Raw genomic sequence first — 27,978 nt, forward strand, 5'->3', positions numbered from 1 at the left:
ATACTGTAAGATGCGACCCATCCGTGCGCACTCTTATATACACAAGATACTGAGGTGGTCGTCTTTCACTACATTTTCTCCAGGCATACCCGAAAGGTATTAAAAAGAAGCTTACTGAGACCGATTCCCCGACCCGGTGTCACGCGGTTCGGATCACCTAATTACCGCAGCGGAGCTAATCTGTTTAGTTTTTACTTTGTCCTTGATGATGGCAGCTCAGGATTACAATTTTTTACTAGCGACGGACTCATATAAGGTAAGAATCAACTGGCCTGCTTTAGACCTTGTTCAACAACAGGAGCACAAAGAACGCATAAAATACTTTCGCCTTTCTGACACTAGCTTTTGTGGTTAAGCCGTGTCATGTATCTGCGGATAAAGCCAACTTCCACCTCGTGCGATGGAATATAAATGAAAACATGGTCCGCAGTAACCTACAGATATATGAGAACTGCGATAAATGAGAATTCTTGTTGTTTTGATGATGTCTCATTTATCGAACGCTGAATGTTGGGGGGCGGGGCTTATCCTGTATCAAACAGTGACCTCGTGTAGCTTCGCCAAGTACGTGCAGTGAGTCATTCCAGTCGTAATCTAGGAAACGAAACTGAATCTCTCTCTCTCAAAATAGCAATTACAATATAAACAATGTACAGTAAAAATAAAATAATGAAACAAAATATTAATGATCATATAGATGTTCATAAAGCTTTATTATGTTGAGCAAAGCAGTGATTGGTTTCTGAGGGTGTGCAGCTCAAAAATGAATTATGCTGCAGCTAATGCATAAATGTCCTACCCCAGTAACACTGCATTTGATCAGTTTCTGAGGAAAAAATTGTCTTGAAGTCTTTCTCTTTAATTTTATTGAAAGTTACTAACCGGGAAATCACAGTTAAAAAGATATAAAATAGTTAAAAGATATAAATGCACAACTGCTAAAGACAAAACTAATATGCTAGAAGTGTCCCATTGTCCAACTGCTAATTAAAATGATGATTTGTTAAATAGTTTACTAAATGAAGGCTTCATGAATGTTTTTTTGTAACATAGTATTGCAGGATTAGCAGAGCATAGGAAACCACTGTTTTTCCACATGATTGGCTGTGGTTCAATAAATGTCTTCAAAAAAAGTTTGTTTAGATTAGAGATAAATCTATCAAGAGACCCATGTGCTGATATAAACACGCTGTTTGGATTTAAATAAGCAGATACTTAAGAGCCTATGATTGGATCATTATTGCAGTGATTAAAATGTTTCAGCTGGCAACTATTCTTTTAACCCTAACTGATGCAGTGTGTAGCTTCTCAATTCTTAATGGAAAAGATGTTACTGTGTTTCAGAAGGGGCAAAGTATTGGCCTGCATCAAGCAAAGAAAACAACTAAGGAGATTTGCTGAAATCACTGGAATTGGGTCTAGAACTGTCCAACGTATTTTTAAAACCTGGAAGAATAGTGGTGAACCGTCAGCTTCGTGGAAAGAAACGTGTCTGAAAAAAATCTTGAATGATCGTGATCAGAGATCACTAAAACCCTTGAAGTCACATCATAAAAATCGACAGTATAACTCACGGCTATGTTTAATAGTGAAACTAAGAGCATTTCCACATGCACAATGTAACGAGAACTTACGGGATTAGGACTAAACAGCTGTGTCCACAAGAAAGCCACTTGTTAGTGAGGCTAATTGGAAAAAACAATTTGCTAGAGAGCATAAAGATTGGAGCAATGGAAAAAGGTCATGTGATCTGATGAGTCCAGATTTACCCTATTCCAAAGTGATGGGCGTGTCAGGATAAGAAGGGAAGCACATGAAGCGATGCACCCATCATGCATAGTGCCCACTGTACAAGCCTCTGGAGGCAGTGTTATGATCTGGGGTTGCTTCAATTGGTCAGGTCTAGGCTCAGCAACATTATTCGGCAATAAAATGAAGTCAACTGTCTACCTGAATGTACTGAATGACCAGGTTTTCCAATCAATGGATTTTTTCTTCCCTGACAGCACGGGTATATTCCAGGATGACAATGCCCAGATTCATTGGGCTCAAATTGTGAAAGAGTGGTTCAGGGAGCATGAGGAATCATTTTCACACATGAATTGGCCACCACAGAGTCCTGATCCTAACCTTATTGAAAGTCTTTGGGATGTGCTGGAGAAGACTTTACAGAGTGGTTTGAGTCTCCCATCAACAATACAAGATCTCGGCCAAATATTAATTAAACTCTGGATGGAAATAAATGTTGTGACATTGCATAAGGTTGTCAAAATAATTCCATGATGAATGCGTGCCATAATCAAAGCTAAAGGCAGTCCAACGAAATATTAGTCTATGCAACTTTTTTCTGGCCAGGCAGAGTATTATTGTTATGTAAACTTAAAAGACTTTTTAGTTTGCGCTCTTGTCGTAGATTTTTAAAACTTTACCTCAGCAAATATTCATCGCGGCCAATACTGATGTGCTCACTACTTGGCTGCAACGTTTTTTAGATTGCGAAATAATGTTTGTGCTTCATATTAATCTTTAACCCTTGACATAACACCCAGCCCCAAATCCCTGGATGGGATGCTGAAAGCTCACCCCACTTTATTGTCTATTAAGAAAGTGGAAAACTATTAATATGCATGAAAACATCTGCTTTTAGGTTCCCATGGGACTTCCTAAACAAGTATTTTTGTGTTTTTATTTAATTTAACTGTAGCATTACTTTTATTATAACAAAAGTGTTTGGTTGTCAACCACATGGAACAGAACAATGCATTCAACATTCCTCTAGTGACCCTTTGAAATTCTTCCTTTATAGAGCTAAACAAGTAACAGGTGGTGTCTTGGGTGAATCAGGTTTTGGCTAATGTGGTATGGAATGGAAGATAAGTAAACCAGTGTGTCAAGTCATTGTTGTCCATCCATTCCTCACAAACCACTTAAAATTCTTACTGTATCGTTGAAAACAGGTTACACAAGCAACATTAAAGGAATTTAAGAGTTGGTCTGATATGGTGATGTTGGTGAACTAAACAAAAAGGAACAGCACATGGACATGGATAGTTCACCTCAAAAATTAAAATATTGTCATCATTTACTCACCCTTGTGTTGTTACAAACCTGTAGAACTTTCTTCTGTAGAACACAAAATTAGATGTTAGACAGAATGTTAGCATCAGTCAATCTTCTTTTGTGTTCCATGGAAGTCATACAGGTTCGGAACAACATGAGGTTGAGTAAATGATGAGAGAATGTTTTTATTTATTTATTTTTATTTTTGGGTGAACAGTCCCCTTAAAGAAGCAGAAATAGAAAGAAATGGAAATACATTTTGTTCTGCTTTGATTTTACCCCCCTTTCACGAATGACATGACAAAATTATCTGTTATTGGGCTCAAGGAAGTGTCTGTACATTTTGTTTATGCTACAGGGCACCGAAGGGTAGTCGCTCTTTATTATTAAATTTGTATCTAGGAAAATATAATAGCAGGTTTGTACTCGTAAAGCAAGGCCCTTTTTCACCCCTCCCCAGCTGTAGCTTGGCAGTATCCGTGTACTTTTAATTGCCAAGTACATTTCAGATGCTTCAATGGGTTGCTGTTCTCTGCTTTATGTTACATTTTGTTACATTTACCTGGTTCTAAAAGTATTTCTGAGCTTGATGAAATCAGGGACAGAGACCGTTTTCTGAAAGAATTCTGTACGCTTGTGAATTCAGTTGTAGGTGTACAGTGTTTATTCAATTGTGCTAATAAAACTTCCTCTCTCCTTTTCAGATTACCCATTACAAGCAATACCCACCTAATGTCAGTAAGGTGTACTCCTATTTTGAGTGCCGACATAAAAAGGGGGCACAGTTCAGTGAGGTGGTGTTTTTTGGCCTCCAGTATCTTCTGAAGAAATATCTAGCAGGTAATTCCAGTTACTTTTATTATTGTGCCACAACCTATTTCACAAACCTTTGTGAAGCCCCACTTGGCTAACATTGACATACTGTTTGTTTTTGTGTTTGTGTGTTTTTTTGCATCGACAAGACATAACATCACTAACATTGGGCAATGGAACACTTTTTCCAAAACAGATTATAGCTTGCTATCAAGGACAGTTGATTTTCAAATCAAGCTGCAAGAGTTTAAAAATGTACAGCTTAAGGTATAACACCCTCATTTTCCATGGAAGTCTAAGCCTATATTTGGCTATTTTGAGGCTCTTGCCTATTTCATTTTTAAAACAAGTGTCCATGAACAGAGGCCACCCATTGTGTTAGAGTAAATTCTTAAGAATAAATACATAAAACCACCATACTGCAGACAAACAGTTACATAAGGGTAATTCCCTTTTAAGCTTCCCGTTTGATTTGGAATAGTACAAGAATGGCATTGCACAGCATTTAGCTGAAATGAATTCATTGCCATTGTAAGCTTTGAGGTACAATTTGTAACCATTGAGACAGTGCTACTTGAAGCCCAAGGATCTAACTTTGTGTAATCATTTTCTAAAGGTGCTTGTTGCTGTATTAATAATGGCCTGCCAGTTTGCCCTGCCTTGTGCTTACAATATTGTACATTTTTAAAAGAGCACATGCTTAAAGGAATATTCCGGGTTCAATACAAGTTAAGCTCAGTCGACAGGGTTTGTGGCATAGTATTGAATACCACAAAAATAAATTTACAATGGAAGTTAATAGGCCAATCTTCAAACGTTAAAATACTCACTGTTTCAAAAGTAAAGCCATAAGATATAAACAGTATGCATGTTAACATGATTTTAGTGTGATAAAATCACTTACTAACCTTTTCTGTGTAAAGTTATATGCAATTTTACAACTTCCTTGCCATGACAATATAATGTCAATAAACCCTAAAATGACTATTTAAACAACTTTACAGCTCAAATAATACATGAGTTTTAACAGAAGAATGTAAGTGCTTTTATAAAATTATAAGCTTCACATTTCTGCCTTTAAACCCTCCAAAAATTGGCCCCATTCACTTTCATTGTAAGTGCCTCACTGTAACTTCGATTTTTTGGCAAGTCATAATTAATTTTTGTATAAATCAACATTATGCCACTAATGCTGTCGATTGAGCTTAACTTGTATTGAACCCGGAATATTCCTTTAATGTACGGATCTCTAAAACACAAGACAGTAATAGTAAATCTTTTGTTTCTGTTCATTATATAATCACTGATCTCATATATTCATGAGAAATATCTTGCAGGTCCAGTCATCACAGAGGAGAAGATACAGGAGGCGAAAGTGTTTTTTCAGATGCACTTTAAACAGTCAGTGTTCGATGAAGAGGGTTGGCGGAAAGTTTTAGAGGTACAATAACAAGTTCCTATCAAAGTCAAACTCTCTTAAGCAAATATTTCACCAATATGTTGCTTTTTAAGTCTACTTGCTTTGTTCTGGAGATTAATGCATAGGTTGATAACGACCACCTGGTTTCTTCCTTTTCCTAATTGTGTTGTCAGAAATATGATGGTCGCCTTCCGATCCGTATCAAAGCAGTTCCCGAGGGGAAGATTATTCCCAGAGGGAACGTTCTCTTCACAGTGGAGAACACAGATCCAGATTTCTTCTGGCTCACCAATTATGTTGAGGTTTTTTCTTCATCTTTACTACTTTTTAACCTCTTTTAAAAGGATTGCCAATGCTGATAATGCACAGGGGTACAAAAGTATTTTACTCATACCGTAAGAGTCCAAATGGAAGTTTTTAATAATAGTACCACTTAAACTTAAAAAGAAACTAATCCTAAAGACTAGTTAATTTAAAGTAGTCTGCACCAATATGAATACAACAAAATTCCTCATTAATGGCTCACTGTTAGCATGGTTTAAAAAGCTGATGGTGTGGCACATTATTTCATGTTGGATGATTCTGCCGTACTGTTGTTCAGGAGGACAGCAGGCTTTGGTTTCCTGTGTGCTCCTAGCCGCTGATGCAGGACACAGAATAACAGAGGGAGGCTTGGACAGAGTGATTCAGTGGGGGTCAGTGAGGGCATGAGGTCATTAAGTACTGACCTGGCCTGCGGCTCTTCAGACTCTAGGCAACAGTAGTTTGCAGCACTATCACATTTTTCGTCTTGTAAATATATGTTGCTGCCTGTCTGAAGATCCATGGATATGGACTTTCCATAAATGCTGGGAACTTGTTGGCTGCTTTTTCAATTCGTATTTAATATATATACACTGGTGGCCAAAAGTTTGGAATAATGTACAGATTTTGCTGTTTTGGAAGGAAATTAGTACTTTAATTCACCAAACTGGCATTCAACTGATCACAAAGTATAGTCAGGACATTACTGATGTAAAAAACAGCACCATCACTATTTGAAAAAAGTCATTTTTGATCAAATCTAGACAGGACCCATTACCAGCAGCCATAACTCCAACACCTTATCCTTGAGTAATCATGCTAAATTGCTAATTTGGTACTAGAAAATCACTTGCCATTATATCAAACACAGTTGAAAGCTATTTGATTCGTTAAAAGAAGCTTAACATTGTCTTTGTGTTTGTTTTTGAGTTGCCACAGTCTGGCATGTCTTAAGGTCAATATTAGGTCAAAAATGGCAACAAAAAAAAAAGAAACTCATCAGTCAATCATTGTTTTGAGGAATGAAGGCTATACAATGCTTGAAATTGCCAAAAAACTGAAGATTTCATTCAAAGGTGTACACTACAGTCTTCAAAGACAAAAGGACAACTGGCTCTTAACAAGGACAGAAAGAGATGTGGAAGGCCCAGATGTACAACTAAACAAGAAGATAAGTACATCAGAGTCTCTAGTTTGAGAAATAGATGCCTCACATGTCCTCAGCTGACAGCTTCATTGAATTCTACCTGCTCAACACCAGTTTCATGTACAACAGTAAAGAGAAGACTCAGGCCTTATTGGAAGAATTGCAAAGAAAAAGCCACTTTTGAAACAGAAAATAAAAAAAAAAAGCTTAGAGTGGCAAAGAAACACAGACATTGGATAACAGATAATTGGAAAAGAGTGTTATGGATCTTAACCCCATTGAGCTTTTGTGGGCTCAGCTAGACTGTAAGGTGCGTGAGAAGTGCACGAGAAGACAGCCATATCTATGGCAAGTGCTACAGGAAGCGTGGGGTGAAATGTCACCTGAGTATCTGGACAAACTGACAGCTAGAATGCAAAGCTGTCATTGCTGCACTTGGAGGATTTTTTGATGAAAACACTTTGAAGTATTAACAAATTGTAATAGTAATTTTTCACATTATTAATGTCCTGACTATACATTGTGATCAGTTGAATGCCACTTTGGTGAATAAAAGTACCAGAGCAAAATCTGTAAATTATTCCAAACTTTTGGCCGCCAGTGCATATATATATATATATAAAATGACTTAGGAGCCATTGGCTCCTAAACTGAAACATTAAGGAGCCAAATGGCTGTTTTTAGTCGCTAAATCACAGAATTGCTCGATTTAGATTGCTGTTCAGAAACAAGGTAGAAAGCAGAAGAAAAGGAAGACAGTTGATAACCCATTAATCTGAGGTTTAATAAACAGTATACAGTATATAGTTGAGAAGATAAGTTTGCATTCCCTTTTGTCTCATAAATGTTCACACCCCTTTCATAATTTATACAAATATAAGATATAAAATATTTTTTTATTTATTTAATACTGCTCTTCACAATCTACATTACAGATAATTACATAAAATATATTATGCATGTAGTAGTGTGTTGTCTTCTTGAGCATCAATGAATGTTTGCACCTTGTGTAATAGTTGTGAACAAGTCCCTCAATTGTCCTAAGTGTCAAAAGCTTGGTCTCATACATATATATATGATACGGGACTTTTAATTATAAAGAAACCCAAAATACACATGGGACTCTTAATTTGAAATGTCTGCACTCCCAGTTGTGAGCTCAGTGACAGCTGATTCGCTGAGAAATTGAGTCTGATTCAAACTGCTAACCTGAGCTCCTGAGTTCAAACCCTCAGTTCTTTTTAGGTGATTCATGAAAAAGATCCGGTTCAAAAGAGTCATTTGGTCACAACTCTTTTATGCTGTGTTTGTTGTTGCGTGCGGTGCAGCGAGCTCGCCATCACAACAGAATGGGTGAAAAGCGGTGCGAGACACCTGGTGCGCACTCTAAAAGATGTACTCAACTCACAAGATGAAATCTGACGAAATCGCAAATGAACGCATACAACCCGACTGTCACCAATGGCAACTACATTTTAAATTATAGTCGCAATAAATTATTATTGGTCGCATTTGCAACCATTTTAGTCACAGTCTGGAGTCCTGTGTGTGTGTGTGTGTGTGTGTGTGTGTGTGTGTGTGTGTGTGTGTGTGTGTGTGTGTGTGTGTATGTGTGTGTATATATATATATATATATATATATATATATATATATATGTATACACTCAATAAGCACTTTATTAGGAACACCTGTACACCTACTTATTCATGCGATTATCTTATCAGCTAATCGTGTGGCAGCAGTGCATAAAATCATTCAGATGTGGGTCAGGAGCTTCAGTTAATGTTCACATCAACAATCACACACAACAGTCTCTAGACTAAAACAAAAAACATCCAGTGAGCAGCAGTTCTGCAGACTGAAAAGCCTTATTGATGAGAGAGGTCAGCGGAGAATTGCCAGACTGGTTCGAGCTGACAGAAAGGCTACAGTAACTCAGATAACCACTCTGTATAATTGTAGTGAGCAGAACAGCATCTCAGAATGCACAACATGTCGAACCTTGTAGCAGATGGGCTACAACAGCAGATAACTACGTCTGGCCCTTTATTAGGACAATATTGTTCCTAATAAAATGCTCATTGAGTGTACATAGATCAATATATATATATATATATATATAATTTATTTTATTTTTTTTCCTCCCTATTTGGAATGGCCAATTCCCAGTGTGCTTTTAAGTCCTCGTGGTCACGTAGTGATTCGCCTCAGTCCGGGTGGTGGAGGACGATTCTCAGTTGCCTCTGCGTCTGATATTGTCAACCCACGCATCTTATCACGTGGCTTGTTGAGCGCGTTGCCACGGAGACATAGCGTGTGTGGAGGCTTCACGCCACCCACCGCGGCATCCACACTCAACTCACCACGCGCCCCACCAAGAACGAACCACACATTATAGCGATCACGAGGAGGTTACCCCATGTGACTCTACCCTCCCTAGCAACCGGGCCAATTTGGTTGCTTAGGAGACCTGGCTGGAGTCACAGATCAAAATATTTTTAAGGTAATAAGAAACATAAATTCAGTCAGAAATTGAATACACTGTCAGTCTTGACTGATAGTGTATTTCCAATAGCCAAAGAAAGGATGGCATAATGGTAACTCTATATTAGGTATGGGCATTATTGAGTAATTTTGCATGAGTTAAAGCAGTGAACCCCAGGTTTCTTCAGGAGGAGTGTCCCTGTAATAAGTTTACTATAAGTTACTTTGGATAAAAGTGTCTACTAAATGATTCCAAACTCAAAAAATTTACTATGGGTCCAATAATTGCCTTCTCCTTTGTCAGATGGGCTAGGGCAAGTGAATTGTAGTTTATAATGTAGTTAATGTATATGTATAATGTATCATGTAGTATTAAGTCATGTAAAAGCCTTCTTTTATCAGGGAAAGGTGATAAACGGTTACAGCAAAACCCGTTCAGCACTCCTAGATTTTTGTCCATTAGCCCAATTATGCTTTGCACGTAACAGCTTTATTAGCATTCTGTCAACTTATTCAATGTGTTCATGCCCCATGCGCATATCTGTTTACATTTTGATATCAAGACCAGCAAAAATCCGATAATTTAAATATATATATATATATATATACAGTATTTCAAAACTTTTCTGATTTTTTGTAATCATCCGTGTGTTGTTAAACATGCAAACAAATATCTATCACTCGATATGTTTCTTGTGTTGAGTGATCTTGCATCCTTAAAGGGCCACACGTCAAAGGGTTAAATAGTCATTAATAGAGATTTCTGGTGTCAGTGCAATGGAAACTGAGTGCAATCACGAGCCATATTTGGTCTGCTCTCTGACATACATGTGAATGTGTGTACACTCGGTCCCCACAGACTATGCTGGTTCAAATGTGGTACCCAATCACCGTGGCAACAATCTCCTGGGAGTTCAAAAAGATTCTGGCCAAGCATCTGAAGGCCACATCAGGGAGCCTGGAGGGTCTGGACATCAAGCTGCATGATTTCGGCTACAGAGGGGTGTCCTCACAAGAGGTATGATGGATCAATTATTCCACTTCCTCATATTTAGTAACTCTTGTACAATATTTAAAACATTCCCTTGACCAACAAGTACCATGGTGTTACTATAAGGTAATACCATTTGTATTGTTTAAAAAAACGTGGATTATGTAAATACCATGGTATATGAATATGCTAATCATGCAATATAGCATATGTCATGGTACCTTGGTTTTACAGCCATGGTACTTTTTTGTGTTTTTATGTGATTGTTATACTTACAAAGACACAATCTTATGAGTTTCAAGATATTTAAATGACTAGGGCTGGGTACTGATACAGATTTCCCAATTCAATTCCATTTCACAAGCTTTCAATTCTTATAAGTAAGCAAAATAGATTAAAAAAAAAAAACTAAAAAAAAACTTACATATAAAAGAAATTCTCTCGCAGCTAATGCTCTTAATTATAAAGGAACCTTCTAGGCAACCGTTCTAGGTACAGTTAGAAAATATAAATTTACAAATTATATTTTATCATTAGTTTTTCATCAAATTGGTCACATTTTAGCTTTTGAAAAATTTTCAAATGCAGTTTATTCCATCAATTAATGTCTTGACATTGCATATATTATGTAGCATATATATTTTTGTTACATTTTAATTGTTTACTTGCATACTTTGTACTATTTACAAGTATTTACATTAATATGTAGAAACAGTGCTTAATCAGTACTGTCTCGTTGGGACTACCGGCATCAGCCAGTAAGCGCATATACAGGAGAAGACGTGTAATTTCTTTAGTGCATCCATGTGTGATTATAGTAATTTTTTTTTTTTTTAAACCAACAATTGACTGTAAAAAATAGAGTATTAAAAGAGACTTTGGACACACATAATGAGTCAAACCAAGCTTTTACTCTCAACACGCACTCAGAGACTATTTAGCAGAGACGGCCACTTCTATTAAAATACATGGGAGAAATTGGAACGGCCATCGGTCAACGGATGTAAAAAGGAAGTCCCGCCTTAGAGTTAAAGAACAAATCACCTTTTAGATACAGACATCACCTGTCAGTCAACTCGAGACCGCACAAGCGCATTAGATTTACAAGCCGAGACAATGGCGATTTTAACGTTATCTGAGATAAAGATGCACAATTTATGATTCCAGTATTTTCAGATGTTATTGCTGATTTTAAAAAAATGTAATTTGATCGTAATCTTGACCAACCGTTTTGGAGATTTCGGTGTTTCCCCATTCAAGTGGATAGGATGTGCACTGTCATGACTGGAAATAGCCTCCCGAGAGCGTTCCAACGATGGCCGACAGTGAACTGACTTGCTAGAAAGACTTTTGACGCAGTGAAAGGACCTCTGTGCTAATAATGTGTTCTCCACTGTACTACTCAATCACTGGTGAGTGAAATCTGAACATTTACCAGCCAGTGGCTAATCATAGACATTTTAAATCGCATAGCACGAGATCTGGTTGCACATGCGAGTGATTTCGTGTGAAAGATCGATCTTGGGATTTAAGAATTGATATCAAGATAGTTCAATCTATATTTTACCCAGCTCTGTAAATGACAATTAGAGCCCGACCAATATGGGATTTTTGAGACCGATACCGATTTTAGAGAGGGAAAATTTACCGAATACCGATATGGTGACCGATATAGCTAATTTTTGATCTGGAATGAAAACAGACCTTATCCAATGTGGATTTTTCACCGATATGACTATGCAAAGGTACTCGGAAAGCTGCTTTCTTAAACAAATATTTTTATTAAAGAACATTTGACATTTATTATTATACATTGTCAACAAATTCTAAAAATGAACACTGAGAAAATAAAGAATAAATCAAAATACAATAAATAGCTAAATAAACATCAGTACTGTTTAGTATCTGTCAGTTGCTGACCATTTAAATAAAGAATAAATAAAATAAAAATCAGTACTGTATGTTTAGTATCAGTCAATTGCTGACCATTAAAATAAAGAATAAATAAAAATAAAATAAATAACTTAATTAACAGCAGTATTACTGTTTAGTATAAGTCAATTGCTGACCATTTAAATAAAGAATTAAAATAAAATAAATAGCTAAATAAACATCAGTACTGTTTAGTATCAGTCAATGGCTGACCATTTAAATAAAGAATAAAATAAAATAAATAGCTAAATAAAAATCAGTATTACTGTTTAGTATCAGTCAGTTGCTGACAATTTAAATAAAGAATAAATAAAATACAATAAATAGCTAAATAAACATCAGGGGCCGGTTGCACCAGCTATACGTACGTTACAACTTAGCCTAGTTGTGGCGTAAATGGGCACTAAGTAACAATTTACGCTCTACTAAATATTTGAGCGTTGCACCATTACATTTATGTAGGACGTAACCCTACGTATAAACTAAATATATACGGCAGCCTCCGACCAGGAGTAACTGATGGAATAAAAAAGCAGACTCATTTAATGACATCAATGAGCTCATGTTTTGGTTGACAGGCATCAGTCCTTTTGACGTATATGATGGTGTTGGCATTTACACTCATTTACATTTACGAGAGAGAAAAAAAAACTTACTTTTAAGCAGCACTTCAGCGTGAAACCGATCTAATGGTGCCGTTTTTAGGGTGCGTCGCCCGGTGTCAAGTTTCAACACATTCAAAATATATATATATAGGATATTAAAATGAATAAATGTCTATTTTTCCAGCCTGTTGTATTAGTATTTATCACCCCTCATTTATTTTAGATACAGTTCCTATATATTATTATTTACACAGGGCGAATATACTATTTATTAAATCTACTTTTTTTACGCATCCTATTTTAATGTCTGGAAAACCAGACTTTTAAATATTACATTTTTTAAATGCAACGACTGGAATTGTTCGGTTGAAGGGGGTACCAAACTGTGAATCCTGAACAAAACATTTTGGTGAATACATGTTTACGTGACGACAACAATGAAAGTAGCTGCGTGGTTAGCTAGTTAGCTGTAAGCTCGTTGCCACGGAGAATAAAAGATGGACTTTATTTACTTTTCAGCATTGTGTCTCACCAACTAGGTAACAGCGAAGCGTGAAATCAACACTCACCACACACAATCCACCACCACACCGTTGTCTGTTGAGCTGCAAAAAGGTGCTCTGATGTTTACCTTTCATTCTGCAACATTACTGACTGCACTGACAAACTATAGCTGGCTAACAGCAAACAGATGTGATAAACATGAGTGACATGGTTGTCAGGGACAGTGTTAACGTTATATTAGTTATATAAAATGATGGAGTCATTTTTTATTAACTTTCCAGTATGTATTTCACAAACTAGTTAGCAATTTAAGGAGAAGAGATCGCTCAAATAAGCACCGTTTAACTCTGCCCTGTCTGCAGAGCCACCTTCAGTTCAGAGCCAGCTCTGTAAATAATGGAGTCGGAGCGCTGCTGGACAGACTATGCTATGACACCAATTCTAAAGCATTGTTTTCTGCTTTATATGTTCTGAAAAAAGTTTTCGTTTCGGTGCATATCTGTAAAATATACGCCGATACCGATATATCGGTGAAAGGCTAACATCGGCCGACAATATTGGTCGGCACTAATGACAATTATATGCGATGATATGGATGTCACGTTTTTATAGCCATTGACAGCATACTTCGAAGAAGACCCCTTAAAAGCAGTGAGCTTTGAAATCAAAGTATGTGCTGACAGTGGTTTTTAAGGAGACCTGTTCTTCTGAGGCAAATGAAATCTGAAATTTTTTGGTGAAAGTAGAGAATCAATTCATTATGAGATTAGGCCGTTCCATTTAATCAAAAAGAGATCAGATGTGACCTTTTGATACACAAGAAAAGCAAATGACACAGACAGCTCTCGATTTCTATATAACTCAGGTAAAAGCCCAGATGTTGGGGGTGTTAAAGTGAGTGAGGTTGTCACACTGATGGGTTTTGGGTCATCGGGTGATGCTGTTTGAAGGGTTGTGTTAGGAAAGATGACTGTTTGGCTCTTGAATCAGTCTGTCTACTGTGTAAAGGTCAACGCTGCCAGGTTTCATCTATATCACAGTGGCAAGTTCAGGTGTTGGGTGACTTGTGATAAGCTGTGAGTCTGTTGCTGTCTGGCTGGGCATGCTGAATGCAGGAGACCTTTGTGTGTTTCTGTGTGTGAGAGTGAGACCACTGGATACTGATTAGGTGTGACACGACCCCTCTATGGTGACCTTTTAGACTAGTCTGCCATGATCTAAAACTGGAGATGGTGACGCAGTTTTCATAGACCACACCCCAGAGACCAGACTGATTATTAATATTTTATGTTTTCAATTAAGATCTAATAAAAAAATATGCTCAAAGGTTTAGATCATATCAAAGGCTGTTAGAAAACACATCTTCTGGAACTTGATTTTGTAGCTAATGTAAACAGAAATCTGGCATTAATCTATAGCAGTATTACTGTAATGAAATTGGGAACTTGCTATTCATTCCTTCAAGTCTCTAGAGAAACATTGCCCAAATGTAGAGTAACTAGTTCTTTGAAGCAAGGTGATACTTGGGGTTGTTTCTAGACCCGGTCTGAAGAAGCTGTAGCTCCAAATCTTTTCTGGATAGCTCCAAATGTTTAAGAAGAATAAGAGTACAGAATGAAAATGAATTTTGACTTGTATTTATGGGTCATTAGTTCAAAAGCTATGATATAAAAGTTTAGAAAATTAGACATCCATATCATCGTATATAATTGCCATTTATAGGGCCGGGTAAAACATAGATTTTCCGATGTGTTGCGTTCTTCATTTCAATGATCTCGATATCAATTCTTAAATCCCATGTTTGATCTTTTACTCTATGCGCATCCCTCTACTAAAATGAGAAGAAATTGCATTTGCTCACATTAGCAACCAAATTTCATGCTTTGCAAGTAAAATGTATATTGGCAACTGGCTGGAAAATGTTTAGATTTCCCTTACCAGTAATTGTGTAGTATAGTGGTGCAGTATTCAGCAGCGAGATCCTTTCACTGTTGATTTCAGAGTAAAGGTTGTTCCGTATAATGAGTGTCCAAAGACGAGATCCGCGCAACCCATTTGTCATTTAATAATGTCTCTTTTAATACCCTTTCTGTTGTTTACAGTCAGGATTTGATCAAAAAAGCAACATTTCATTCTAATCACACGTAGGACAGATGAGATAAAGCCGTTCGAGTGTCTCTCGTTAACATGCGCTCATTTACAGACAGACGCTCTTTACAGAAATGCCGGCTTTCTTAAAGAGACAGTACCGGTTTTTAACACGTGTTCAACAAATCAATGTAAATACCTGTAAATAGTACAAATATGTAATTAAACAATAAACATGTAACAAAAAATATGTGATCATATTTATTGATTGAATACATGGATTATTATATTTTTTTAAAAAGCTAAAATGTGACCAAAATGAGGAAAAACTAATCAAATATAATTAGTAAAATTTATATTTTCATAATGTACCTAGTTTGAGGGTCCCCTATATAAATAACAGGATTAGCTGGGAGATCATTTCCTCTATGTAAGCAAAAGACATTATAACTGAAATATACCCATATGAATCGATATCGAATTGGAATTGAATTGAGAGCTTGTGAATCTGAATTTAATTGGGAAATCTAAATTAATACCACGGAATACTTTCTGTATAGCTTTCTTTTCCAAAGAGTCTCAAATATAAGACTATTCCATAAAAATAGGCCATCTGGTCATCCTAATAAAGGGTCATTTTATATCTGGGTGTACAAGACAATTCCTGGCCAAATGTCATTGTAATATTGTGGTATTGTGTGTGTTTAAGCCTATTTAATCACTGGAGATTTTATGATGTTTCCATATCATGAATTTATAGGGAAATGAAGTGCAAAAACTATTACAAGAAATGCTCTTTGGAAACAACTGGATGAATTGGATTGAAAGGAAAATCAGTGTGAGATCTAGAAAAGCCTGAAGCGTTACTTCCTTAGCAGCTGATAACAGTGAACCATGCTGTGTAGAACTACAGAATCTTCATTGGGTACGGTGGGATATTGATACTGCATTTTCTAGGTTATGGCTGATTGGATTAATGATGGCTTCGAGAGGAGATTAATGATGCCAAGCAGAGTTTAATGCCTCTGAATCTTGGGGTTCCCACTCACTCTCCATCATCACTCGCTCCTGATCAGGGACAAACAGTGATAGATGGATTTTAATGCTTTTAATCCTGTTTTAGTCTTTATGAAGCAGTTGGAAAATGTTTACCTTCTTGTCTTCACGTGTGAGCACACTGTCTTCTAGGCAGTGTTCATACCGCAATTGAATGTGGCCCAAATTTGATAGATTTTCTCTTACATATGACACAGATCTGTTGATGGGATGACAGTGTGAGTGATCACAACTGAATCTGACATTTTCAGTTGTGGTCTGGGCCACCTTCATATTAGACTGATCACACTGTGAATTCGGTGACAGTAGATCGAAAGTTTCGCTGCTGAAATGGGTCTGTGCTTACCAAAATTCAAATGACTGCCCTCCAGCGGCTCAAGCTGGAAGTGTTGTTAAACCTATGTGCACGTGTGGGCTTCAGTTAACAGGTGAAATGTCCACAGAGTGGTGCCAAAAAGTTGTATTTTTGTTGTAAATTATGTAATAGTCAACAGGAATTCATATTTGATTAACTTCACACCCAGGGGTTAAAGTGGGCTGGTACAGTCCGGAACGGCGTTCCGGTAACTTCGATTCCAAAAAAAAATTGCAAATACTTGTTTGTCAATCCATCCCATTTATTGTATTCTCCGATACGATTTTTGTTTGATCCTCTCTGTTTAGCGATTGGAGTTCTTCAAAAATATTTAAATCTCATTATGCTTCGTTCTAGCCAGTTGCGGACACTTGTAGAGGCAGCATATTCGAGAGCGGCACCAGACCGTGTGTCCCTGCATAGACGCGTGTTCCGCTTCTGTACCGCACAATGGTCCGAACATAACCCGATTTTAGAGTTCCCCCACCTCCGAAATCCCAATTTAACCCCTGTTTACACCCTAACCAAAACCCCAACCCTAAACCTAACCGTCAGTGGAGTAAAATGGTCATTTTAGACTAGAAATGCCACCTCTTGGAAATTACCTCCTGGTTCCTAGTACAGGACCAGAATCCATGTCTCAGAGTGTGCTTAGTTCTTGTCAGTAATTCGGCTGTGTGCCTAGAATGCCTAGATTTAAGAATGGAAGTGTAATTTCATATGATAACAAAATGTAACATCATGAATAACATTATGAAAGTTGTTGTTCATGAACATGCTAGGGTTTTATGCATGTGGATCAGTTTAGGAGCGCGTGTGTGTGTGTGTGGGGTGTGTGTGTGTGGGGTGTGTGTGTGTGGGGTGTGTGTGTGTGGGGTGTGTGTGGGGTGTGTGTGTGTGGGGTGTGTGTGTGTGGGGTGTGTGTGTGGGGTGTGTGTGTGGGGTGTGTGTGTGGGGTGTGTGTGTGGGGTGTGTGTGTGGGGTGTGTGTGTGGGGTGTGTGTGTGGCGTGTGTGTGTGGCGTGTGTGTGTGGCGTGTGTGTGTGGCGTGTGTGTGTGGCGTGTGTGTGTGGCGTGTGTGTGTGGCGTGTGTGTGTGGCGTGTGTGTGTGGCGTGTGTGAAAGAGATAAGCCAAAAACAAATAAACACTCACTCAATGAAACATCATGTTGTGCAGAGCTGTGCCCCATATAATGCAGTTACAATTACTGGAGGTGATCCCTAGGCCCTTGCTGCAATTACAGTGACAGACTACAGCCTCTCTGCGTAAAACAACAGGGGTTTGATACAGTTCTAATTTCCCTGGGTTAATATGAAGCCCAGATCTCATCAGTTCTTCAGTTAAAGATTAATGATATAGACTCTACAGATTCCCCACACAAATATATACACCTTGTAATGGAGAAAGAAGTATTGACAGCCCTTTTCCCGTCTCATCAGGGGGCAACAAGATTTTGCTTGGAATCAAACATGTTTGCTTTTCAGAGCTACAGCCTTCCCCAGACTAGTCCCTCTAAAGGGCAAATTCCCCCGATTGCTGTGACCCTGCAATGAATGAACTGAGACACAATCTCAGCTTTAGATCAGGGGAATATATAAAATGGCTTTTTGCCTTTGAATGGACACATGTGACTTCAAAGGTCATTTGATTTGCTTCTTAAAAGCCACTATCTTTAATTCAGTTACACACAAAAAAACAAAAACAAAAAAAACACAAAAAAAAGGATCATCATACTGGTAATGTGAATTGTCTAATGGAGTGAAAATCTAAATGGAGTGAAGGAAATGCATTGATATTTTGTGTTACTGTAAAATAAAGACTTCAGGAGCTATGGATTTGCCATTTAACAAGTTCAATGACTACTGTTTTTGTAGCAATTCTCTCTTGTTCTTTCTCACTCTTTACATACTAGTCAGCAGCACTTGGTGGAGCTGCTCACCTGGTGAATTTTAGCAGCACAGACACAGTGGCAGGTGTACTCATGACGCAGCGATACTATGGCTGCCCTATGGCTGGATTCTCCATCCCTGCTGCAGAGCACAGGTAAAGCACATACATGCACTTCATTGGTGAAAAACTAACTAATGAAATTCTAAGCTGACTGTGTTCTAATTCTAAGCTGTTCATATACCATGAACATTTTGATTAGGTTTTTTCTAAACCCCTAACCCTAAGTATTAAACATCTGCAATTCATTCATCTCAAACTGCTTAATGTACATACTCTGTTCAAACTTTGTTTTGCAGATAATTCTAGCCTTAGGTGTGCTATCTATTTTTGTTATTGTAAAGCCATACTTTTTAAGAAATTTAAGATCAAAGTTTTAAAATCTCCCATTTCGATTTATTGATACAGATATTTCATCTTAATATTTCCATACTGAACTGCAGTTGGTCCTTTTTCTTATATCTATTTACATACTGAATTGTGAATGGTCCATTTATTTTAAGCCATCTTTAGACCGCAAAGGCACAAAAGCTGCCTTTGTCTATTTATCTATATTAGTTATTACGATCAATCTCTGTCTTGCTCTGAGTTTTACTACTATTTCTACTTTGCAAGCACTGGTATTCCCTGCAGGCAATGCAAATCTAATTTGCATTTGTTCTGTTAGTCCTAATTTGTTCTATTAGTAGCTACACACTCATCCATTTTTCAGCTGTTGCGCCTTTTGTCTGTATTTGTTTTGCACTTGCCTCAATATAGCTCTGCACTCATTATTTAAAATCACGATATTTCTGTGACGTCATTTTATTCTCCTTAAATTCAGATTTAGGTTTTTGCACCCATCACAACATTCCAGGTCTCAATCAACCAGAACAAATGAATCACTCTCTGCTTTTTATAACTCAATCCATGGCTAAGTATCATTAGATGTAAATGACTCATTTGCTGCAAATGATCTGTTTCAGTTGTCAATTAGCAAAGTGAAACCATTCATTTTTAGTACATCAGCGTTGTACACCTGCAATCTAAATAAAGTGAGTTGGAGTGGGTGGAAATTCCAGGTCACTAATTAGTGTTTTAAGCAGTTCTTACTTGCATTGAAGGGAATGGCATTTCGAGTAATTTTGTAGTGGAGGACTCTAACACGTCTAAAAACAAGCAATCAATTATTTGAAAATTAAAGTGTAAGTTATAAATAGTGAGTATGACAATTCTACGCCACCTTTTCAAAATAAGCTAACTTTATTAACCTATACTTTTCTTTAATAAACTTAAATAAACACTGCATTAATAAAAACATCATGATTTAAAAATAACAATTAAAAAAACATATGCAGTCAACCATAGATTACATAGAAACTAATTTAAAAAGTAGAATGCCTCCATTAGGGTGATGCACATAAAAAAAAAACCTATACAATTGTCTGTATAAGGACTATCATACTTTTCTCATACATACATTTCTCGTATCACTATGCATATTCTTTCCACCATAAAAGCAGATCCATTTCAAGTTGAATGCTTGACTCTAACAAGAATCAAATATAATAAAATATTGCCACTCTTGGATGCGCCTGAAAGCACACGCCATCACCTTGACTTCAGCAGGGGTTGTGTTAACCTATAATTCTTCATCATTACCGATTTTTTAAACTGATGGATATTTCCAAATGCTGTCTGTCATTTTGACATAAAAAGAAACAAGAAAATCAATTTAACCTTGTACATCAGTTTTGACTTTACACTCCCTCTATGTGTGTGCATGTGTGTGCCCTGTTTATTCCCTGGTATTAAGATGCGTTAAGATGCGTATTAAACGGCACCATCACCATTTACACCTGGTAATATGCATCTCTTTTGACCACTTGTGTTAGGATTTCGAGAAGAGGGTCTCTGATTTCATGACTGCATACATCAATCATTACATCAATGTGTTAGTGTATGATAATAAAGCACAAAAAAGTATAATAAACAAAAAGAAAGCTTGAAAAAAACAATCATTTCTGCCTTTTATACTTGCATTGAATCTAAGTGGAAACATTACGTTTAAAGAGCAATGACAGTTATTTTAGTGAGAACCTGTAACTGAGCTTCAGAGATGTGTGTGCTTCTCATCTAAAACACTTTATGTTGATATCAAGCCTACTGAAAAAGTTCTGTGAACTTGTGCATGTGCTTTAATCCGCAAAGTTTAAAAACTTGTTTTAGCGCACATTATCTGTATGTAGCCCTAGTACTTATAAAATGAAAAAACTATGACGGATAAAAATAGATCATGAAGGAAATTTTACAACTCAGTCCGCCAGAGTGACGGATAACATTTTTTTGTAGCGCAACCTTTGGACGTCACATATTCACAGCACTAAAGGCCCTGATATGCTTGATACGAAATCAAAGAACGAATGATAAGTCACTTAGAACAAAATCTGACCAAAAAGAAGGTGTTTTTGCATTCATTTCGGTGGTTCATAACAGCTCACTTTTAGGAAAACTTTTTACCAGCTGCCAAACACCTTCTTACTGCCATTGGTCTATGTCAATGGTAGGTGTGACCTGGAGCTCCATCTCCCTTGATACTGGCAGCTAATTCCCATTCATGGCATTCAGTCAGTTAAGATTAGTCAACATAAACACACCGGCGTGCAGTTATTAGCGAGCTGGTGAAAATGTACCTACATCTGTAAGATCGTTTGCGTAGAGACATTTACAAGATCATGTAATTTACATTTATGCATTTGGCAGACGTTTATTACAAAGCGACGTACAGTGCACTTGTTACAGGGACAATCCCACATAGCAACCTGAAGTTAAGTGCCTTGCTCAAGGACACCGATGGTGGCTGTGATGATAGAACCGGCAACCTTCTGCTTACCAGTTCTGTGCTTTAGCCCACTATGCCACCATCACTCCATGTCATGCGATTTGTTTTATTATTATTTAATTAGTCTATAAAAGGGATCAAATCTACTCAAATACTCTTAAGTGCCCATTCTCTCTTTTGTTTTATGTGCTGCTTCACTCATGTGCCATCTGCAGTGAAAGCCATTCACACATCTACCCAAAGTAAGGTGTGCCTCTTATGATCATTCTTTTGTCTGTATTCTTCCCATTAATACTCTTTGCAGTTGTGTCAGTGTCATCATAAATTAACAGAGTGTAAACGGCACATATTATGGTCGCGTGTAGCGTGTTAGCGCATTAGCGTCATTAATTCTGAATGTATACAAGACAAATTGCACATTTTCTACTGCATATATTACTTCAAAATCATCAACGAGTGGTTAAAAAGCATCTTTTAATGATCTAGTGTGAATTCTACTCATAGAATGAGGCATAAAGCCCTTGATAACACATATTAGCGTCCTTATATTTAAATGTACTTCTAAATGCCTCCCACAGCGGTGTGGCGGGTGTCTGAATGTTCGCAAAAAGTATACCACTGCTCGGCTGTTTTGAACTTTTTTTCACCCCTGATTGAAGAACAAAGTAGAACTTCTCCGAAAAGTACATTGGGGAATTAAAGCGCTATGGAAAATTAATTTGCAAAGTTTGAATAATGTTTTTACTTGTCAGCTACTTTGGTGTAGAATGGGTACTCGACTAATCGATTACACGTGCACATCCATAGTTGGTTACTCTTTGTTTTTGATGTCTCTGTAGCACCATCATCTCCTGGGGCAGGAGCAGAGAGAAGGAAGCATTTGAGTGTCTGCTGGACCAGTTCCCCTCTGGGCCTGTAGCTGTGGTTAGCGACAGCTATGACATTTTTAAGGCTTGTAAGCACTTCTGGGGGGACAAGCTGAAAGAGAGGGTGATGGAGAGGAGCGAAGATTCAACTCTCATTATCCGTCCAGACTCCGGGGACCCTGCTGAGACCCTCCTTGAGGTGTGTGTATTACTGTACCAGATAACTGAAGTCTAGAGCTGCTACAAACCTTAAGTCAGCTTTTTCAGTGATTGAGCTTAATTTTAGTGAAGTAAAGACTTAGAACTCAAACAAGGTTTGCTTGAATGTTTCTCCAACAGTATGTAGCCATACTGCTTTGTGGCTGACAGAGCTTGAAGGATTTAGATTGCATCCATTGCTTTGATTCCTGTTTGAGAGCAGTGCCCTTGATATGGATTTTCCTTTCATATACTGTGGCCTTGCATCGCTTTCAGATTAGTTTGTTGCTTTGTTGAAACTGATGAATGAAATTAAGGAATTCAGATTGAATAACTATATTTCTTGCTCTCTCATTTGTCTTTGTCTCTCTTTCTTTTAGGTTCTAAAGATTTTGGAGGAGTGCTTTGGCTGTTCTCTGAACTTAATGGGTTACAAGGTGCTCCCAGCATACCTGCGCATTATCCAGGGTGATGGGATTGATCTGAACTCGATTAATGAGGTAAACTAAACCTTAAATCAAGAGAGTGACATTAAAGAATTAAAATAGTTGGTTTTGTATGACTGGAAATGCAATACAGGAAGTGTCTGGACACTTCCAATGAGTTTGACTAGGCCCTTAATTCCAATGAAGACAAATCATACACAAATGCAACAGCATACAGTGACATTCTAGAAAATTGTGGGCTTTCAGCTGGGTGGCAACAGTTTAGGAGAGGGCCTAACAAAACAAAACATGACCAACATCAAATTTTATCTGTAGAAGTTCTAATGTATTATATCTATTTTTATTAATTGTGTGTATATATATATATATACTGTTGTGCGTGAAAATCCCAGGAGATCAGCAGTTACAAAAATACTCAAACTAGCCCATCTGGCACCAACAATCATGCCACAGTCGAAATCACTGAGATCAAATTTTTTCCCCATTCTGGTGGTTGATGTGAACATTAACTGAAGCTCCTGACCCATATCTGCATGATTTTATGCATTGCACTGATGCCACATGATTGGCTAATTAGATAATCACATGAATAAGTAGGTGTACAGGTGCTCCTAATAAAGTGCTCAGCAAGTGTAACAATGAACAATACTTTTATTGCATTTATTAATCTTGGTTAATATTGTTTTTTGTTTGTTTTAGTTTTCACCCAATTTGGAATGCCCAGTTCCCAGTGCGCTTTTTAAATCCTCGTGGTCGCGTAGTGATTCACCTCAGTCCGGGTGGCGGAGGATGAATCCCAGTTGCCTCCGCGTCTGAGACAATCAACCCACGCATCTTATCATGTGGCTTGTTGAGCGCGTTGCCACGGAGACATAGCGTGTGTGGAGGCTTCACGCCATCCACCGCGGCAAACGCGCTCAACTCTCCACGCGCCCCACCGAGAACGAACCACATTATAGCGACCACGAGGAGGTTACCCCATGTGACTCTACACTCCCTAGCAACCGGGCCAATTTGGTTGCTTAGGAGACCTGGCTGGAGTCACTCAGCACGCCCTGGGAAGCGTCTTTTACCACTGAGCTACCCAGGCCCCAATCTTGTTTAATGTTAATAATCTCAATAAAAGTATTTTTTTTATTTTTTATCAAAAGTTCTATATGTTAACATTAGTTAATGTACCATGAACTAACAATGAACAATTGTATTATTCATTCAATTGACTAACGTTAACAAAGATTCATAAATGCTGCAACAAATATATTGTTCATTGTTAGTTCATGATACCTAATGCATTAACTAATGTTAACTAATGGAATCTTATTGTAAAGTGGTACCACTAAAGGTTGATCTACTATTTAAGACTAACTGTTCCCTTATAAACAATATTATTGATCACAGCAGGTAAAGAGTGATCATACTTTGATCAGTATTGTTTTTTGGTAGCGCAGATTCTGGAGAAACTTAGCGATGAGGGCTGGAGTGTAGAGAATGTGTTCTTCGGTTGTGGAAGCGCTCTCCTGCAGAAAATCAACAGAGACACGCTAAACTGCGCTTTCAAGTGCAGCTATGTGGAGACTAATGGCAAAGGCGTGAGTTTGAGTTTTATTCTTTCCAAAAATCCTATTTGTAATCAGAAAAGTATTGTAAAACAGGCAAACTATTATCCAAATACTTTTATTTTAGAGAACTTAGAAAAAAAAAATCAGAAACTGAAAATGTTTATTGGTGTCTCTGTGTTTGTGATTGTAGTGTGAATACAGGTAAAGTGAGACACTTTCTTATAATTTGTCAATGGCATGATTTAAAGTACAGTATAATCCATATGCCTACATCAGTCTAATCTCAAATTATATAATACACAATATACTGTACACATAATGATACATGATTAAGTTTAATTATCCCACTTTACCTGTATTCACCCAATAGCTGGATGTTTATAAGCAGCCAGTGACAGACCCATCTAAAGGATCCAAGCGTGGTCGTCTCTCTCTGAGAAGAAACTCAGATGGCTTCATAGAGACGGTGGAAGGAGGAGCAGGCAAACCAGAAGAGGTAAACTGTGTCTCTATTCTGTATAACATCTGGCTCTTAATCTTAAAAATTAGTTTTGTTTACTGATTTTTTTTAACTTACTTGATTTAATGTGTCCAGCTTAATAGCATAAAGGAATTTGGTGCGTATCAGAGCTTGTAGTGTTTGAATCTGCCATTTAAATCTACAGTCCTTCAGTTCCAGTGGTGAAATCCTACTGCAGGTGCACTACCAGGCAAAAGTTTGGACACACCTACTCATTCTTTATTTTTACTATTTTTTTAGAATAATCATAAAGACATCAAAATGATCAAATAACACAAATAGGAATTATGTAGAGACCAACAAAAAAAAGTTCAGAGTATTCTTCCATTTAAGTAAATATAAAAAATTTAATAAAAAATGTTAGTTTTGTAAACTAAATTGTAGGTAATATGTATCATTGTCTACAAAACTAATTTAAAGGAATATTCAGGGTTCAATACAAGTTAAGCTCAATCGACAGCATTTGTGGCATAATGTTTATTACCAAAAAAAAAAAAAAACAATTTCGACTCGAGGTTACAGTGAGGCACTTACAATCGAAGTGAATGGGGCCAATTTTTGGAGGGTTTAAAGTCAGAAATGTGAAGCTGATAATTTTATAAAAGCACTTACATTCATTCTTCTGTTAAAACTCATGTATTATTTTAGCTGTAAAGCATTTTTAAAGTCGTTTAGGGTTACTTTTGAAATAGTGAGTATTTTGACGTTTACGGATTGGCCCCATTCACTTCCATTGTAAATGCCTCACTGGAACCCAGATTTTTTTGGGACTAGTCGAAATTATTTTTTTGTGGTAATCAATATTATGCCACAAATGCTGTCGATTGAACTTAACTTGTATTGAATTTTCCTTTAAGCATACACTGTTAGATCAAAAGGTTTTTAAGTCTGTGAGGAAACATAAATTCAATGTGTGCAAACTTTTCAGTTTTTTTTTGTTTTTGTTTTTTTCTTGTTTGTTTGTTTCAGTTAAATGTAGGAAATTACTGCATTTGAATATCATCTGTGTTGCCAGTCCCGGTTTGTTGGTGTATGAACATCATTACTATCATCTGATCTTCTCTTGTAGGACATGTTGGTCACTGTATTTGAGAATGGGAGCATACTGCAGGAATACACTCTGGATGAGATCCGTAAAGCTGCTCAGCTTTGGGAGGAGGACATAACCCCTGCCCAGCACAACAAAGATGATGACACTACTCTGGATATCCACCAAAAACGCATCATGAATGGTGTGCATTAACACACATAATATGCACACTGTCCTCAACACTGCCCCCTACAGACCAACCTCTGACTTGTTCACAAAAACACTCGCAGTCATTCTAAGAACTGCAGATCACAGTATTGCCAGTTAACTCTAACATTTGGTATCAAATCTGACTTTTAGACCTTTGAGGTGACCCCTAAATTTTGGATTGGTTCACTGGATTGTTTTTATTTTTTTCCTCAAATTATTAGTTTCTCATTGTTATGTGATGCCAAATATCTTTGTAGGTGCTTCGTTTAGCATAAATATGTTTCATGAGTATGCAAAAGGCCGGGTTTTGGCAGTGGTTCTGTTTCCTTTAGTTAGATCATCATCCTAGTAGTTCATTGAAAATGAAGGAAACTCTGCAAATGCATACATTTACTATTTAGTTTTAGGAATCACTCTCTGTCTCTCTTTATTTTAGGGTTTTTGATGTTCTTTAAATATTTTTTGACTTTAAATTGAATCACAGGTGCACATAAATGATTTGCAATGCAATTAAGCATTTTTCCAAAACAAAATCAGGTGTTAAGGTTTTTGTGTTCAGATTGTGTTTCATCCTGTTCTTTTAATCAGCCTGTATCTGAAGTTAATGCTGCATAAAAAAGCAATTGAAAGAATGTTCTTGAGAATAGTTACTAAGTGATTTTTGTGGAGATGGTTATAGACATCCAAGTATTTTGTCTCCATACAGCTGCTGATGGTGCCTTAAAAACCACTTAGACTTCAGTGCTGGTCACTCTTTCTTGCACTGTTGTTTCCTCTCTTTATTTTTCCACACTTAATATTGCCACTTCTTCTCCTTTACCAGTCCTTACTCACGTTCTATGTGACTCACATATGAATGACTGTTCAGTGATTACTATTTTTGCCATTGCCTTATGGTTTTTCTGTCAAGCTTCCATTATATTTGACACCTATATGATGCTGATGCTGAGTGAGATGTGCCTTCGGTTTAATTACAGTGAACATTGTTGTGTCATAAATTTAGTGTTAGCCAATATCATGGAAATGACATAGTTCCTGTTTGATCTGAACATCTGAAATGAAGCTGTTGACCCTACCTCTTTTTTTAACCAATAATATTGTACATTAATATAATAATAATTACACCTAAATGGCACATATTCTGTTGTGTAAATACTCTTTAATGGTACTTTGAATTATGAACTTTGTTTTGAGATTTTAGCCTTCCTGTTGCATTTTCATTTTATTTTACAAAAGTGATATTTTGTATGACAAAAAGACAAGCAAAGAGGAAAAGATATGATAATAAATATAGCTTCTTCATCTTAACATTTAACATGTCTTGTCCTTTCTTTTTTTGATGAGTTTTTGCAGTTTTGAGAAGTTTTGTAAATGAAGTATATCCACCAAATGCAGTGGTGGCTGTAAACATGGCACTATGTCTGGATTCTGTCCCAGTTTTTAATTGGATAAAAATATAGGTGTTCCCTTTGCCTTCATAGCTGTCATAGCAAACCAGGAATGGAATGTCAAAGAAAGGAATGTAAACTCCCAGAATGAAAACAGTTATGTGGCTTCACTTTGCCCTACATCTTGTTATGGAAAGTGCAAAAGTGTATACTTAAATTTATATTCAATCTGTT

General features: G+C 37.1%; 1 protein-coding gene across 1 annotated transcript; it reads left to right on the top strand.

The window, feature by feature from the left end:
- LOC127426416 (nicotinamide phosphoribosyltransferase-like) lies at window positions 1–27,666 on the top strand. Its single transcript, XM_051673197.1, has 11 exons — window positions 1–256; window positions 3,765–3,900; window positions 5,211–5,314; window positions 5,467–5,595; window positions 10,088–10,246; window positions 18,672–18,802; window positions 22,367–22,592; window positions 22,972–23,091; window positions 24,486–24,626; window positions 24,967–25,092; window positions 26,186–27,666. The coding sequence occupies exons 1-11, from the start codon at window positions 206–208 to the stop codon at window positions 26,357–26,359; spliced, it is 1,497 nt and encodes a 498-aa protein (XP_051529157.1). The 5' UTR covers window positions 1–205; the 3' UTR covers window positions 26,360–27,666.
- Window positions 27,667–27,978: the final 312 nt, after the last annotated feature.

The sequence above is a fragment of the Myxocyprinus asiaticus genome, chromosome 35 (genome assembly GCF_019703515.2).
Source record: "Myxocyprinus asiaticus isolate MX2 ecotype Aquarium Trade chromosome 35, UBuf_Myxa_2, whole genome shotgun sequence".
In the NCBI taxonomy this organism is placed as follows: domain Eukaryota; kingdom Metazoa; phylum Chordata; class Actinopteri; order Cypriniformes; family Catostomidae; genus Myxocyprinus; species Myxocyprinus asiaticus.

Bases quoted from the DNA above. Each gene is read 5' to 3' on its own strand.
- LOC127426416 (XM_051673197.1), top strand. From the start codon at position 206: ATGATGGCAGCTCAGGATTACAATTTTTTACTAGCGACGGACTCATAT. The intron at 5,315-5,466 runs GTACAATAACAA...TTGTGTTGTCAG, and splicing joins GTTGGCGGAAAGTTTTAGAG to AAATATGATGGTCGCCTTCC. The intron at 24,627-24,966 runs GTGAGTTTGAGT...TTCACCCAATAG, and splicing joins TGGAGACTAATGGCAAAGGC to CTGGATGTTTATAAGCAGCC.